General features: G+C 48.6%; 2 protein-coding genes across 2 annotated transcripts in view; both read left to right on the top strand.

Annotated features, from left to right (window-relative positions):
- The first annotated feature begins 553 nt into the window (after positions 1 to 553).
- On the top strand, positions 554 to 2,747 carry AGRP (agouti related neuropeptide). The gene is made up of 4 exons (XM_027516267.1): positions 554 to 1,826; positions 1,941 to 2,073; positions 2,231 to 2,322; positions 2,512 to 2,747. Exons 1-4 carry the CDS (start codon positions 1,782 to 1,784, stop codon positions 2,692 to 2,694), a joined length of 453 nt encoding a protein of 150 aa, XP_027372068.1. The 5' UTR covers positions 554 to 1,781; the 3' UTR covers positions 2,695 to 2,747.
- A 610-nt stretch (positions 2,748 to 3,357) lies between these two features.
- ATP6V0D1 (ATPase H+ transporting V0 subunit d1) overlaps positions 3,358 to 16,572 on the top strand; it is a 39,271-nt gene continuing 26,056 nt past the window's right edge. Inside the window, exon 1 of the mRNA XM_027516266.1 lies at positions 3,358 to 3,695. Coding sequence (XP_027372067.1) covers positions 3,566 to 3,695 — 130 coding nt within the window. The 5' untranslated portion in view covers positions 3,358 to 3,565. The remainder of the gene's footprint in view (positions 3,696 to 16,572) is intronic.

Genomic DNA, 16,572 nt, shown 5'->3' on the forward strand with positions numbered 1-16,572 from the left:
TAACTCCACTAACAATTTTGTTCCATCTATATCACCTCCTGCTATTCCCCCACCTCAGATTATTTTGAAGCAAACCTCATATTTCATATCATTTTATCATTAAATACATTATTTTTCTTTAAAAGAGAACAATGCTTTAAAAAGTCATGAGTACAGTACCATCATCACAAGTAAAAAAGTTAACAGTTATTCTTTAATATCTTTAAATATCCAATGTTTATATTTCTCCGGGCATTCTGTTTTTGTATGTTTTTTGGGGGGGGGGGCCTGCTGTGTGGTATGGCTTCCCTGCTGGCCCAGACGGTAAAGCGTCTGCCCGGAATGCAGGAGACCTGGGTTCGATCCTTGGGTTGGGAAAACCCCATGGAGAAGGAAATGGCAACCCACTCCAGTACTCTTGCCTGGAAAATCCCCTGGATGGAGGAACCTGGTAGACTACGGCCCACTGGGAAGCAAAGAGTCAGACACAACTGAGCCACTTCACTTTCATTTTCATGCTGTGTGGCATGTGGTATCTTAGTTTCCTGACCAGAGATCAAACCCAGTCCCCTGCACTGGGAGCATGGAGTCTTAACCACTGGACCACCAGGGAAGTTCCTCCACTATGTTTTGATGGTTGTTTTTCTTGATTGTCTTCCCCATCAGACCTAACCAGGGACCTGGGCAGTCCCTGAGGCCAATACCCTGTGTCCACATACCCAAGTGAAGACAGCCACTGAGCTCCAGATGATAGCCTATGGTTTTCAACCACTTTCTAGAAGGACTTCCTCAGGCCTCGCCCTGATCAAAATAGCCCATGTGAACCTGGGCTGCAAGCCCCAACAGCCTCTTCATCCTCCTGCTGTCTTATATCAGCTCAGATTGTACATCAAGTCCTGGAAGCTGATTCAGCCTGCATCCCTTTCCCCAACTGGCAAGCGTGTGATAAAGTGCCCTTTGGGGAGGTGGTGGTGAGGGGAGGCTGAGGCAGGAAGTCCTGTGTGTCCCACCATCTCTATGAAAGGGCAGGCCTCACACTCGCCTCATGCTGACGCGACCAGGCATGGGCAAAAGTCTGACAACACAGGGCGGAAAGGAGCAGCCATTAGCACTAATGAAGCAGGCGGTCTGAAAGCTTTTTACTTTGAAGCTGCTCGCCCACCTGGGGAGGGAACAGTCTGTTCAGTCACCTTGGTTTCCAGGAACTGCAGGCAGAAAATGGTGTGGGGGTAGGAGCAGGGGTGGGATCTTGGAGAAGCCTGGAGGAAGAAGGGGAGCAGGGATAGATCCAGAGAGGGAGGCAGAGGGCCTATTTTTGGCTAAGTGGTCTTTTCCCTTCCTCACTCCTCTCCAAAACCCAGGGTCTGGGTCTGCACCTCACCCCACCCGGCTTTGGCCACTGGCCCATCACCCCCTTTCAATGCCCTTGACCCAAGTTCCTGGAAACAAAGGAAACAAGCCATGCGTAGGGTCTGAATGACCATCTCCGGGGCCACAAATTAAATTAAGCGTTCAGGGCTGCCTGCCTTGTTACTGCTAATGACTCCGGCCTACCCATCCCCCAGGTCCCTGTCCTGCAGAAATTTGGGGGCCCTGGGCACCCTATCTTGTTCCCAAATTTTGAAGGGCTCCCGGAGACCTCACTCCAAATTGGAGATGGGCACCCCTCTTGTAGAGCCCTGGTTCCAGTGAGAGAGGCCTGAATCATGCTCCCATCTTCTGGGGAGGGCCCCTCATACCCTGGCTGCAGGAAGCAGTCACGTGTGGGCCCTTCATTAGATCCTGCCATATAAGCAGGGGACATGGAATGGTCAGCAACTCCTGGGGCGAGGATCCAGCAAGCAGAGGTAAGTCCTCAGGTTGGGCTAAGACTCCTACTCTCTAGAGATCTGGGATAGGGCACCTAGAGGGTGCTCCAGGGATGAAGATGGACTAAGTGGTGGGTTTTCCCGCTGAGCCAGGCCATGCTGACCGCAGTACTGCTGAGCTGTGCCCTGCTGCTGGCAATGCCCCCCATGCAGGGGGCCCAAATGGGCCCTGCTCCCCTGGAGGGCATCGGAAGGCCTGAGGAAGCCTTATTCCTAGAGCTCCAAGGTCAGTGTGCGCAGTGATGGGGCTGGGTGGGGCCTGGACACTCTCTGGTCACAAATTGTTCTGCCTTGTATTAGCCTCTTTCCCCCTCCCCAATCCCAGGCCTGGGAGGCGGTGTCTTGTGCATGGGGGGTTTCTGCCCTCACATTACCTGTCCCAGGCCTAAGCCTGCAACCGTCGCTGAAGAGGATAACGGAGGAACAGGCGGAAGAGTCGCTGCTGCAGGAGGCAGAGGCCAAGGCCTTAGCAGAGGTAACTGCTCAGGGCAAGGGGTGTGGCCACAGTCTTTAAATGAGGGGCATCAACCTCTATCTCTACTTGACTCTCTCACCTGGGGCAACATTGCAGACTATCCTTCCCCATGCTCCACTCCTCTCCTAACTTGATCAGGGCAGGTCCCTGAACCTGCCTTTGGAGGCCCATGTTCCCCAAACCCTGTAGGTGCTAGATCCGGAAGGACGCAAGCCACGCTCCCCACGTCGCTGCGTAAGGCTGCATGAATCCTGTCTGGGACACCAGGTACCCTGCTGTGACCCGTGCGCCACGTGCTATTGCCGTTTCTTCAACGCCTTCTGCTACTGCCGCAAGCTGGGTACCACCACGAACCCCTGCAGCCGCACCTAGCTGGTCGATGTCTGGGTCGGGGCTGGGGAGCACCAATAAAAGGATGGAACCAACCCCAGGGTTGTGGCGTTATTTCGAACGTGACCGCCGTCGGAGGTGGGGGAGGTCACGGCAGGGGCGAAGGTTCCTCTAAGCCACAACACCACACACACCCCCTTATTCCAGGGCCTGCGTTATCCCATCACAAGTCACTTACATACGAGCTCTTAGAGCACCAGGAACCGCTGGGAGAAAGAGAGGAGGGCCGCGCTCCTGCTCTTGAGAATCTCTGATGATAAATGCGAGAAAGCGGGTCACAGGGCGGCAGAGGGGTTGTACCTCCCAGCATGCTAACAAGCCTCAGGCTCCAGGGCCTGCTTGCGGCTAACTCGACGCGTGACCCTTAGCGAAGCATGGCCCTCACCGGACCTCAGTCCCTCTCAGAGGAAGGATGGCTCAACAGTCTGGAACATTTCCAAGCAAAAGAGGGGCCGCCCACTCCCATCTTTACTTCTGGGGCCGTCACAGCACCAGGGTATACCAGACTCAGAAAATCTAGAGTGAAGGCCCAATCGAATCCCCCGCTTCACGGGCGCCACCAAGTGGCTGGCCTGGAACATTCCAAGTTTCTCCCTCCAGGGAGCAGGAGGGCCGCCTCCGCCTCCCCTCAGCGCGCAGGCGCCAGAGGGCAGGCCGCAGCCTACACCTGCGCAAGCGTTCTGCACCGAAATTGTCTGGAAACGGAGCCCCGCCCCGTCGTGGTCACGTGAGCCGCTTGCGCGTCACCTGACGCTCTTGACAGCCTGCTGTGGGCGCCGAGTCAGCTGATCTTAAGAGTTGTGCTGCGTGCCGGCCGGTCCGGGCCCTCCGGTCCAGCCGCCCCGCCGCAGCCATGTCGTTCTTCCCGGAGCTTTACTTCAACGTGGACAATGGCTACTTGGAGGGACTGGTGCGCGGCCTGAAGGCTGGGGTGCTCAGCCAGGCGGACTACCTCAACCTGGTGCAGTGCGAGACGCTCGAGGGTGAGCCGCGGGGCCGGGGTGCTGGGCCTCGAAAGCCCGGCAAGGAGATCGAGCCAGGCCTGAAGTTTCTGAGGTCTGGGAGGGGAATCTGGGGGTGCTCGAAGGGTCTGAGAGGTCGGGGAGCCGGATCTGGGCCTGAAAGGCCTGCTGGGAATGCAGGAGCTGATGGGTGCGCCGGAAGGGAATGTACCTCTAGTTGCAGCTCCGTGAAGGCCCAAACACAAAAGAAGCTTTAAGAACCGTAGTGGTTCGCCTCTGCTGGGGCCGCTTCTTTCTCCGTTTTGCCCGACGTGTAGTTTGGAAGAGAGGGCCTCTTGGGAGTGGTTAGTTGCTGCGAGATGTGCTCATACAAGTCTCTTTATCCTGACGTAGCGAGAGAGCTGTCTCCTGGCAGCGCTTAGGGAAGCTAATCGGAAAAGTCCCCTGCTTTCCCTCCCAACACGTACACCAAGGCCTTTGGCATTATTGTGTTTTCCTGCGGAGTGAGCCGTTCGGGAGAATTGCTGGGCCAGCTTAGCTAGAGTTGTCCTTCCGTCGCCGATCCACTGGCTGGGGATGCTGAAGGCACTTCACTCCTGAAGGCAGTGTTTGGGAGAGCCCTGAAAGTCTGGAGGTTCATACACGTGTATCTGACAATAATTCCCACCCCCTCCATGAGGATGTGTGTTCAGATAGGGTTGCTTAGTACAGGAGTAGTGAGAAGTGGAGTTTCCCTTTCTTCTCAGGACGCGCAGCTCCGAAGTGGGATTGACTCCCTGAGGCACAGCATCGACTTCCCTGAGTCCAGCCTTCTCTTATTCCTCTCCCTTCCCACCCCTGCCCCCTAGGTGGTAGTGAAGGGCACAGTGGCTGGGCTGTGAGCTCCCATCCCTGACCTCCAGGTGATATGCCTTGAACAGAAGTACTGCTAGCCTTCTGGTTGGTAGCTGGAGCGGGAAGATGGCTGGATGATTCACGTTCAGGAGAAAATTTTCTCATTATAAAGTTACTGAGGTTAAAAGTGACCTCAATAAAAAAAAACAACCGACCAACCAAACAGTTATTATGGATCTTTCAAACTAGGCCAGTGATGTGAAAATAAATCCTTTAAAATTTTAAAACTTACTGAAGTTCAAATACAATTGTGGGCATTATGGTTTTAACATAAATGTGCAAAAAATGTCTTTCACCTCCCTGATGAGAGTGGTTGTGCTGGGTTGTAGGAACTTGCCAGCAGCCTCATTGTCCTCACTGTGGCAAACAGAGGAGAAACAGGGAGGCTGCACAGGGCAGGGTGGCACACAGTGGTATTTAATGGGAATTTTGTGGACTGACTGGGACTGGAGGAAGATCTTTATTTGCTTAAATCTGAATGTGGATAGCTTAGATTACCAACTGGCATTTGGTAAATTTGTTTCTTTTTTAGGCTTTCCTCACTCCTGCTGCTGCCCTCCTGCCCCACCCCTGTAGAGTTTCTGGGGGCACAGAGTTCCCAAAAGATCTTTCATCATCCTCCATAAACACATTAGGCCATTCTTCCTACAGCACTGCTCACACATGGTCCCCCTTGTGGATCACCATCCAATCCTTCAGTGTGACACTCAGCGATTCCCTCACTCTTTCACATATGTTCCTTTCCCTCATGTAAGCCACTCCCAACTTTTGGTGCACATTTTGTGGTGGACTTTGGACTTTCAAATCTGACTGAATCCCAGCCCCACCAGTTACTGAATCACCTAATTTAACCAAGTTATTCAACACCTCTAGGCCTTGGATCCTTCATCTGACACATTAACAGTGCCTGTCTCACCAAATCCTTAGATAACAACAAGTTATTATGTGTAAAACACTTAGCTCAGCACCAAGCACTGAGATAGATAAATGTTAGCTCCTTTCAGGATTATTTGCGAACGCCACTTCCTCTGTTTCTTTCTTATCCTGGTGAAGCCCAGTGATTCTTACTCTTTAAGGCCCAGACCCTGTACCATACCATCTGAGAACCCCTTTGTGGCCATGCTAGGCTAGAATTTTGGCCCTCTCCATCCAGTTGCAGCTCTTATGGTGTCTGTGCTGCTTTCCTAGAAATCACTTAACTTAGAGTTTGAGATTCTTGGGACTCTGATGGATATGTTCAGGAATTTCAGGGTCTGGAGATAACCAGAGGCAGGAAGAAGTGCCCAGAAACTCCTCTTGTCCTCTACAAGAAGGCCTGCTGAAGGTCACATCAGAGGCCTGGCCTCCAGCCGTTTGTTCCTGGATGCTTTTGCTTCCTTATCTCCAGGGAAAAGGGAAAGAGTGGGGAGGAAGGTAGGAAGGAGAAACCAAGGAAGCCTGTGGTCCCTGGTGAGATCTATAGGTGTATCTTGAGAAGAGGAGGCTTCCAAAGAATATGTTTAAAAATGAGACAGTTTCCAGAAGGCTCGGGGCATTGGGTGGTGAGTGGGTGTTTGTTCTGCGAGGTAGGGCCAGTACTTCTTGATCCTCCACCACACCCTTGCCCTCCTTCCTGCATTCCACTTCCTCAGAGCATCTGCTACTGACCTCTTTTGCTAGAACTCAGTCTCTTAGGACCTCTGAAGTCCATGTATCCTCCATCGTCCACCTTGCTTGTCTCTTCTCAGAGGTAGGAGAAAGTCCTACCTCTTGGTGAACTGAGGGGACAGAGCTGGGTGGTCACAAAAGCTCTTCCCAGCTCTAAGTATTTCTGCATGTGCTTAATACCTTCTGGAAGCTGGGTCCTGTGCCTAGGGACTTGTGGGGAAGAGGAGGTGGGTCAGAGATAGAGAAAGAGAAATCACATAGTGTTACTTTTTTTTTTTTCCTTTTAACACAGTATTGCTTTGAATGCTTTCATGCATTCCACATATACTTAGGGAGCACCTGTTTTATGCCAGGCACTGTGGTAGGGTTTGAGATACTTTGTTGAATAATGTTCTCTTGTTCCCTTAAAGTCTGAGGGTGGAGACTATAAGGGGCCAGGAAAAGACATTAAGCAATCGGTGTAACATGGTGGTTACAAGTGTAGGCTTACTATTTCATGCCTCTGTGGCCGTGTAACTGCTCTGTCCTGAGTTTCATCATTTGCAAAAGGGTAATAATAATACAAATTTAAGGCAATGGCACCCCATTCCAGTACTCTTGCCTGGAGAATACCATGGACGGAGGAGCCTGGTAGGCTGCAGTCCATGAGGTCACTAAGAGTCGAACACGACTGAGCAACTTCACTTTGACTTTTCACGTTCATGCATTGGAGAAGGAAATGGCAACCCACTCCAGTATTCTTGCCTGGAGAATCCCAGGGACGGGGGAGCCTGGTGGCTGCTGTCTGTGGGGTCACGCAGAGTCGGACACGACTGAAGCTACTTAGCAAAAAAAAAAAAAAAAAAAATATATATATATATATATATATATATATATATTTACTGATGGAGCGATTGTGAAGGCTAAACAAAATAATTCTTTTAGGGACTTCCCTGGCAGCCCAGTGGTTAAGACTCTGCATTCCAATGCAGGGGGCATGGGTTTGATCCCTGATGGGGAGCTAAGATCCCACATGCCTCACAGTGCGGCCAAATAAATAAAGAGAACTGTTTAGGGGAAAAAAAAAAGATACTCCCTGTAAAACACTTGGCATGAACTTGGCACATGGTACGTACTCAGTCAGTGTGTTAACTGCTATTACTGTTATGGTCAAGCAAAGAAATATTAAGAGTGACGCTTGTGAAAAGGACAATGGAGAAGTGATAGAGAATCAGAGGTGAACTCTCTTTAAAGAGGGCTGGTTAAGGCCCTGCTGAGAAAAGGATTTTCCAGATGAAGTGTGAACCATGAGGAGCCAGTTGAGCAAGAGCTGGGGTGGGTGTGAGGTGGGGTGTGCTGGGCGGGAGCATTTCAGGCAGAGAGACCAGCAGGTTGGGGAGAAATAGTTAGGCCTTCAGCGGGACCAAAAGGAGTCCTGGCTGGTGGGGTTTGGAGGATGAGAGCACAAATCTGGGAATTCAGACCCTTGGTTTAAAAAAATTGGGGTGAGGGACTTCCCTGGTAGTCCAGTGGTTAAGAATCTGCCTTGCCCTGCAGGGGACATGGGTTCAATCCCTGATCAGGGAACTAAGATCCCACGTGCCTTGGAGCAATTAAGCCCCTGCAACACAACTATGGAAGCCTTTATGCCGCAACTAATACCTGTTGCAGCCAATGAATAAAATTAAAAAAAATTTTTTTAATTGAGGTGAGCCCAGGAGAGGAAGCGTCTGGCCCCTCAGCACTGGACGTGGGGGCAGAGAGAGTGGTGGCTTGGGGCACCACCTTCTGCAGAAGCTGGCTGAATTCGAGGTGTTTGTATGTGACTAAGTGAACATATTTCAGATCGTGAGGAATATGTGTAGTACTATTTCGATGTTCGAGTCTTCATTTGTTCATTCAAAAACACACTTCCTGAAGGCTTACTCTGTGCAAGCTTCTGGGCCAAATAAAAGAGCCAAGTAGGTGTTCCAGGGGTTAACATAGTTCTGAGCTTGAACCCTCAGCTTTGACCTTGGTTTCAGCCTAAAAGCATTGCTATTAATTTGACTGGCTGCTGGGAATACAAGTATGAGTGAGGCTCTGGCTGTGCCCTCCAAAGTCTCCCCTTTCCTTTTAAAAACTGCTTATCATTCACTTTCATTTATTATGGAAATCATTAAACATATATAAATTGGAGGGAATAGTATAATGACTCTGTAAGTAATAGACACCTAATTACAACTTGTTCAGTTCTTGTTACCTTTATCAATCTTGTGTTGATAATAGCTTCATTTATCACCCCACTCCAGTTATTTTGAAGTCAATCCCAGACAGTGTATCATTTCAGCTGTAAATATTTTGGTGTTTCTAAAAAAAGATCATGACTTTTTTTGTTAACGTAACCACAACCCTATTATTCCTCCTTTAAAAGAAACATTAGTTTTGGGTGTCATCAAATATCCACTTAGGGCTTAAATTTGTCTGATTGTCTCAAATGATTTTTTAATACAATTTGTTTCACTTGGAGTCCAGTTATGATCCATCAATCAAGCAATTGATGCTGTCACAAGTCTTTTAGTATATAGGTTTTCTCTTTCACTTTTCCTTTTATTTGTTGAAGAAGCTGGGTCATTTAATTTACAGATTTTCCTTTTTTTAAATTAATTTAATTGGAGGCTAGTTACTTTACAATATTGTAGTGGTTTTTGCCATACATTGACATGAATCAGCCATGGGTGTACGTGTGTTCCCCATCCTGAACCCGCCTCCCACCTCCCTATAGATTTTCCTTCATCTCAGTTTTGCTGGTTTTCTCTCTGCTGTATAGTTTAACGTGCCCCTTGTTAATTGGTAGTTAGATCAAGAAACTTAATTAGAATCTGGTTATTTGTTAAAAGCAATATTTAATAGGTAATGTTTGTGCTTCTATTGAGAGCTGTTTCTGTTTAGTTCTCTTTTTATGACAAAGGAATCATTGATGTTTATTGCCTAGAACCGTGATTTCATTAGGGTTTGCAAAATGGTGATATTTTAATTTTATCTTTCCTTCTGGAATTGCTAGCAGAATTCCTTCTAAAGCTGGAAAGTTCTAGTACTTTGAACCCTGTAGTACTTTGAATCTAGTACTTGATTACCTTGACATACCATCTGTATAGGAGAGGCAAGATAAATACTTGATTCTTTCCCTTATTTCAGTTCAGTTAGTTCAGTTCAGTCACTCAGTCATGTCCGACTCTTTGCGACCCCATGAATTGCAGCACGCCAGGCCTCCCTGTCCATCACAAACTCCCCGAGTTCACTCAGACTCACGTCCATAGAGTCAGTGATGCCATCCAGCCATCTCATCCTCTGTCGTCCCCTTCTCCTCTTGCCCCCAATCCCTCCCAGCATCAGAGTCTTTTCCAATGAGTCAGCTCTTTGCATGAGGTTGCCAAAGTACTGGAGTTTCAGCCTCAGCATCATTCCCTCCAAAGAAATCCCAGGGCTGATCTCCTTCAGAATGGACTGGATGGATCTCCTTGCAGTCCAAGGGACTCTCAAGAGTCTTCTCCAACACCACAGTTCAAAGGCATCAATTCTTTGGTGCTCAGCCTTCTTCACAGTCCAACTCTCACATCCATACATGACCACAGGAAAAACCATAGCCTTGACTAGACGAACGTTTGTTGGCAAAGTAATGTCTCTGCTTTTGAATATGCTATCTAGGTTGGTCTAGCTTCCAAAATAATGAGTTGGTTTTCCAACATCCTCCAAAGATGACTAATGAGGTTTGTTTACTCTTCTTTTTGTTTGTTTAGTATCATAACACACTTAGGCTTTTAATATATTTGTTGTGCTTCAATCTCTCAACTTTATCGATGCTCAAATTGTCCTTTGGCCAATGGGAGATGATACAATATGCTGCCTATTGTATAAGTTTTTTGACATAACCCTGTAATCTTCTTTATTGCTGAGATGACAGTATATTCTAATGTTATCTTGTACATTTTTTGATCCAGACCTAGAGTCATCATTTCTCTTAGGCAACCTGTTTCTTTTTATAGGAAAAAAGATATTTAGGGACCATAATCTGAGTCCAGGGGTTTCTCATTGTTGCTGAGTTGGTCATTATTTCCAGGATTTTGCAATGAATTAGCTCTCCTCTTACTCAGAAACTTGGAAAATACTGAAAAAGCATGTGACTTGCTGGATTATGCAGCTGTAACTCAGCTGATGGGTACCAGATGTGAGTTCCTAATTTGGAATGGGGGCTCTCCCTGACACTTGGACCATTCAGCTCATCTCCTTCCTGTTGTAAAGAAATATATTAACATTTAGGAGGAGGACCTCTGTGATATTCTCAGCTTCCATGTGAGCTCGGTGGTCCCAAGGATGGTTTTCCTCAGCCAGTGAATTAGATGCTCAGGGATCATGGTTGAAGAGCTCACATGCTTGATTTGCTGGTTGTCTTCCAGAGCACTTTTTCCCTCTCTGTCGTGAGTCACTTGCCTTCTGTTCATTACAGCATTTTCTTCTGCATTTCAACATTATTTCACAAGAGGCAGTCTTCTATAGGAAGAGGAAAGTGAGACTCCAGGCTGGTCTTGGCCACATCAAACTGCAGATGCAAACATAGATGGTGTCTCCAGGAGTGGCACTAATGAGTTATTAGTGGCACAGTTAGGTATTCAGCACTAATTGTGATGTGGCCAGAAATGTGGCTGAAAAGAGTTTATCTTTGTTGTTGCTGCTTTTTAAAAAATTTTGGCTGTGCCTTGTGGCATGCAGGATCTTAGTTTCCTGACAAGGGACTGAACCCACACCCCCTGCAGTGGAAGCGTGGAGTCTTAGCCACTGGCCACCAGGGAAGTCCCAAGAGATTAACTTTGAAGAACTGCAAAAACTGCAGGAAGGGCTTTGTCCTGAACACAGGAAATGGGAGGGTAAGACTACTTACTTTGTACTGTAGAATGTACCTGCAGTCTGAAACGTGTGTTTCCAAGGGATTGGGGCCACACTGGAGGTGGGAAGAACAGTCTGCAGGGTCTTAGAAGTAACCCGGGGCAGAGAAGATGTCTTCAGGCATTGGCAGCTAGCATTGGGGGGGAATTTACAGGGAGAGGAATTAATAGGATATGAGGGTTGGATAAGGAGTCTGAGGAGGAATGAAGAGTCAAGGCTGATGTCTCCACCCTGGCTTAGGCACCTATGTAGGTGGCAGGTGAAATGACAGAGGAATGTGGAAGGAACAGTTTGGAGAAAGAGCAAGAAGATGGGAATGAGGGATCTGTGAGCCATTTGAGTGAAGAGGTGGAGGCTATTTTTGCTGCTCAGGTGTGAGCTTGGGGAATCAGTGTAGAAGTGTGGCCACTGACCCCAGGAGAGAATTGAGTCAGAAGAGTAGACACCCTAGATGGTGAGACCCTCCCCCAGGAAGAGCTTCCATTAAGCAAGAATGGGGCAAAAGATGGTCCTGCCAGAAAGGCCAAAGGCATCCCCTGAGAGGTGGGTAGGAGAGAAAGGAAGGGGTGGTGACTGACAGCGGTGTCCTGGATATTGAAATAAAGTCAGACAGCTCTCTATTTGGTTTGCTGTTCAGAGGTCGTCGGTGACCTTGATGAGAACAGAGAAGAGCGGGGCTGGAAACTGACGACCAGGCACAGAGTCAATGGACAGAGACAGTGGATGGACAGAGCGGAGCTCACAGATGAACTCGGCTCACTGAGGAATCTCAGCTCAGCCTCTTACTGGCTTTGTGACCCTGGGCAAGTGGTTTATCCTCAGCTGCACAATGAGAGCATTAATAGAATCGCTCTGAGATGTTAGCGGCGTGAAGTACAGGGCCTGGTGCTGAGTGAGCAGTCAGGGAAGCCAGCTGCTCCCACTATGGTCATTCCTTCTCGTCACTCCTGGGAGGCGGGTGCCATGCTGGGCCCCGAGTGGGCAATGAAAACATATCACACAGGCCTTGCCTGGGGGAGCCCATGCACCTAATGGACAGACTGGCGGAGATCAAAACAGAATTGAGGGTTTCCCTGGCGGTCCAGTTGTTAAGACTTCACCTTCCAATGCATGGGGTGTGGGTTTGATCCCTGGTCAGGAAGTTTAAGATCCCACATGGCTCATGGCCCAAAACAACAGAACATAAACAAAAGAAGCAATATTATAACAAATTCAGTAGAGACTTTTAAAAAAGATAGTGCTAAATGTCCAGTAGGCATGAAGCATACTTTGGGACAGTGGGAGCATGTGAGGAGTAACAGCTTATAGGGCTTCTTTTTGGGGCAATGAAAATGTTGTAAAATTAATTGTGATGGTTGTGCAACTCTGAATATACTAAAAGCCATTGAATTGTACATTTTAAATGGGAAAATTGTATGGCATATGAACTATATCTCAGTAAAACTGTCACACAAAAAAGTAGCCAGGTTGGGGAGGTGGGAAGAAGGCATTTGTAGTTTTAGAAACATCAAACCGCGTAGAAGATCAGGAGAAATTGGGAACCAGGAAGAGAATAGAGCACGTGTCAGGGGTACGCAGGGCTGAGGGTGGACAGTTGCCTCGGGCTGGTTCATCAAAGGCTTCGGGTGCCTTGGGAAGTGGCTTAGGAGGGATGAAAGTTGTAATAGAGAGAGCAAGAGGGAGATCCTTCACTTAGGTCAGGGTCAGTGTGTGGGAAATGTCTTGCTCAAGAGTTTCTGTTTATTTTCTTGCCTGGAAACATTTTGTATGTTCCATTTTGTTTGTCAGAGGAGAATATATTGGTTTGATGAAATTGGGTGACCATGGCTTAGACAGCAAGACAAACTTAGCTCAGCCCAGAACTCCTTAGAGCCAGATGTGATCCAGAGGGAGAGAGGACACAGTTCTGGCAACCCGATGATCACAAGCACGACAGAGCAGCTCTGGGAGGGGGGCCCCTCAGGGGAAGGGTGTACACATGGAGAGGGTTAGCACATGGACCAAAGCCACAGCTACTTCGAGTCTCCTGAGTTGTGAGGGCCCCCCACACGCACCTGAAGTTTTCCCCTCAGTGTTTGATGGCCTGTGTTGTCCCAGCTGCCCTGGCCAGTGATGTTGCTGTGTGAAGAGACCCCTTCCCCCCATGCCCAAAGACTGATGAGCTGGCACAAATCCGTGGTGGCGACTAGACTGTTCCTCTCCCAGTGCTGCTGCAAGAGGATGAGGCCCCAGAGCAGGGGCGGAGGCCAGGGGTGGGCAGGAGGGAGGTCTTGCTGCCATGAGCCAGCTTGGACTTGATCCCTCAGTACATGAAGGAGGGAAGGACTGTGAAGGGGGTGAGGGTTGGTGGTGTGATGCGATTAGAAACGGGATACGGGGCTCTGGAGGTTTGGTTTAGGAGGAGCCAGGCTAGAGGATATGCTATCCTAGCTCTCCAGGTGAGAGAATGGGGCTGAACTGGGGCAGGAGTGGCACATGGGCAGAAGAAGAACTGGGTCAGAGACCAGCTTAGGGAATGAGACCCGCAAGATTGGGCCAGTTTGCTTTAGGTATAGAGGTGAGAGGGGTTAGAGATCAGGATTTTGACCTCAGATGTCTGGGTGGGTGCTGGAACTGCTTCTGAGACGGGCCCCAGCAGGAGGGGAGAAGGTCTGGGGCATGGACAGGTGGTGGAGGAGGTGCTCCATCGCAGAAGCACTCAGTCTGCGTGTCTGAGGGAGGTGGCTGTGTGGATCTGGAGCTCCAGGGAAGCAGCACTGATGATTCCAGTCTGGAAGTCATCAGCATGCTGGCCGGCGGCAGCTCAGCCTGCGCCATCTGTTGGCCTGCCACCAGGGCAAACTCCCTTAGAAGCCTCATCCCGCCCACAAGTCCTGCCAGGAGGCTGGGGAGCAGCCTTCACAGCAGGCCAAGGGGACACAAGCTTGCCCTGAGGAGTATACTTGGCGTGGAGCCTAATTTGGTGAGCAGAGCACAGAGAGCCACAGCCAGGGGTTCCCCTTCACACCCCTGCCATGCCTCCTTCCTGCATGACTGGGCAGGGTGGTTTCTTTCTTTTCTTACTTTTTTTTTTTTTTATGTAGGTGTCTTAAAAAAAAAAGTTAATTAATTAATTTTGGCCTCGCTACGCGACTAGTGGGATCCTAGTTCCCTGACCAGGGATCGAACCCGTGCCTCCCAAGGTGGAAGCCGAGAGTCTCAACCACTGGACTGCCACAGAAGTCCCTTCTGTTTTTCTTTTTTGATCTTCTTTTTAACTAAACATAATTTTTTACTTATTTATTTTTGGCTGTGCCTCGTGGCATGTGGGATCTCAGTTTCTCCTGCCGACCAGAGATTATATGAGGGATGATCATACCAGCATGGGTTCTTAACCATTGGACTGCCGGGGAAGTCCTAAACATAATTTTTTTTTAAAAATTCCAAAAGTGGAGTTGGAAGGATAACTTGGTATAGGTCCTTGGGGAACAAGCTTTTACTGCCTTGTTTAAATACTGCACGTGCAGGTACTTTGTGACCCTGCACACCCACCTACAGGGTCGCATCCCATAGGTGAGCACAGGATGGCATGCACAGAGGTGTCTGCACCAGCCTTGGAGGTAACTAACTGCAACCTGTTCGAACCAGAGGGATTGCTGTGGACAGGGGAATGGTTAAATAAACCATGGTCTGTGCTCACAGTGGAATACTATTCAGGTGCTCAAAAATGTGATGTTCCATGAAGATTGATTTAGAAATATCTTGTTAAGTGAGAAGTTGCAGAGTGTTGTGTGTAATATAGTCTCATTTTAGTAGAACACCAGGTAATGTGCACATGAAAATGTGTTTGGAAGCGTAGACAACCAACCTGGAGTGGCAGCCTCTGCAGAGGAAGGGTTGGAGGGACTGGGAGGGGAAATATGTCAGTCTTTAATTTTAAGTACTCTTCCATCGTTCAAATGTGTTGTATTGAACAAACGTTTTATCGTTTAAAATATCTGCTGAAGATATCTAAAATAAGAGAAATTCGAACATATAGGTGAGCAAAGAGAACGCATTTAACCCATCAGCCATCCAAGCCGAGACCCCTGCTGGTGACGCTAGGGCATTCTTCCAGATTTTTGTTCACAGCGTTGTAGTGCTGGTCTGACTCTTAGGGAGCCCCCATCAACCCCCTTCCCTTCTCTTTACACCAGAAGACTCAAGAGTCCAAGGGATGCATGAGGCCCAGGCCCTCATGTCACTCAGAACAGAGTCCCAGAGCCCCGTCCATATTCAGCTCACCTCCCACCTGTCCATTTTTCTCTTTTCCCTTTGTTGCCTTCCCCCAACCCCCCATACACTTCTTTTTTTCTCTTCACTGATTACACCTTGCACTGGTGTATACTGTAGCTTGATTTTATCTGGGAAGCTGTTTATGGTCAGGACAGTCCACACAGGAACTGATAACCCTTGTTTCAGAAGCCCTGCCCTGGGAGTTCATGTCAGAACTTGCTCTGGTGGGTAATAACACTCTTGTCCCTCAGTTTTCTCACTGATTTCTTGGGCTTGGTTTCTGAGGTGGAGCCAGTGTCTGAACCACAGGGCCTTTTGAAGTGACCTCAGCACAGGCAAATGTCAGCCATTCAGGACCCTTAAAGATGAGACTTCCAGGGTGACCAGGGTTTCTGGATGGCAGAGAAGGAAAGATCCAGATTTTAAACATCTTGCATAACCCCTTTCTGGAATGTATTAGTCTTGCTTTCCTGCTTTCATAGCAGCCTACACTGAACATAGCAGAGCTTCTCTTGAATTAGGGCCATTAGATGTTAAATGAAATGGGACCAAGCCACAGTCTCTGAGGGCCCAGGTCTGCCTCCAGTGGTTTGTCCCTGGCCCCATGTGGTCAGCAGTGTCGACTACAGCACACTAGACATCTTTTCCTACTTGTAGCTGTTCTTGTGCTTTGGGCTCAGCTTTCAGACATGCTCCAGCTTGTTAGGAGGGTTGACATCAAGAATGAAGAGGTGTGAGCACATGATGTAATGGTCTCTCTTGTAAATCACCGGCCTCTCTGGGTCACCAGGACCTTTCTTAAGTTGTGTGTGAGGCCAGGCAGCAAGAGACTGTGGCTCCCTTTCTGGCCAACCATGTGACGCTGTCCATTGTGATTTAATGCCTTGAAGCTGGTTTGCTCATCTGTAAAATGAAACGAATCACTTGCATGTTGTTAGTTCTCAACAGCACAGTGCCCACCAGTGTGAATGCTCAGTAGGTATTTGTGTGATTGGATGAGAAATCACTCTTTTTGGGTTTTGGCAGGGGGCTAGGATGTGAGGTATGGGGGAGGAGTGCACCATGTTGTAGATTGTTCTGCTTTTGTGTTATTAAGCACTTTAAAAAAAAGGATATATTATTAGGCATTAAAGACAAGGAGCTGGAAAAGGCAATGGCACCCCACTCCAGTACTCTTGCCTGGAAAATCCCATGGGCGGAG

Source organism: Bos indicus x Bos taurus, chromosome 18 (assembly GCF_003369695.1).
Source record: "Bos indicus x Bos taurus breed Angus x Brahman F1 hybrid chromosome 18, Bos_hybrid_MaternalHap_v2.0, whole genome shotgun sequence".
NCBI classification, from domain to species: domain Eukaryota; kingdom Metazoa; phylum Chordata; class Mammalia; order Artiodactyla; family Bovidae; genus Bos; species Bos indicus x Bos taurus.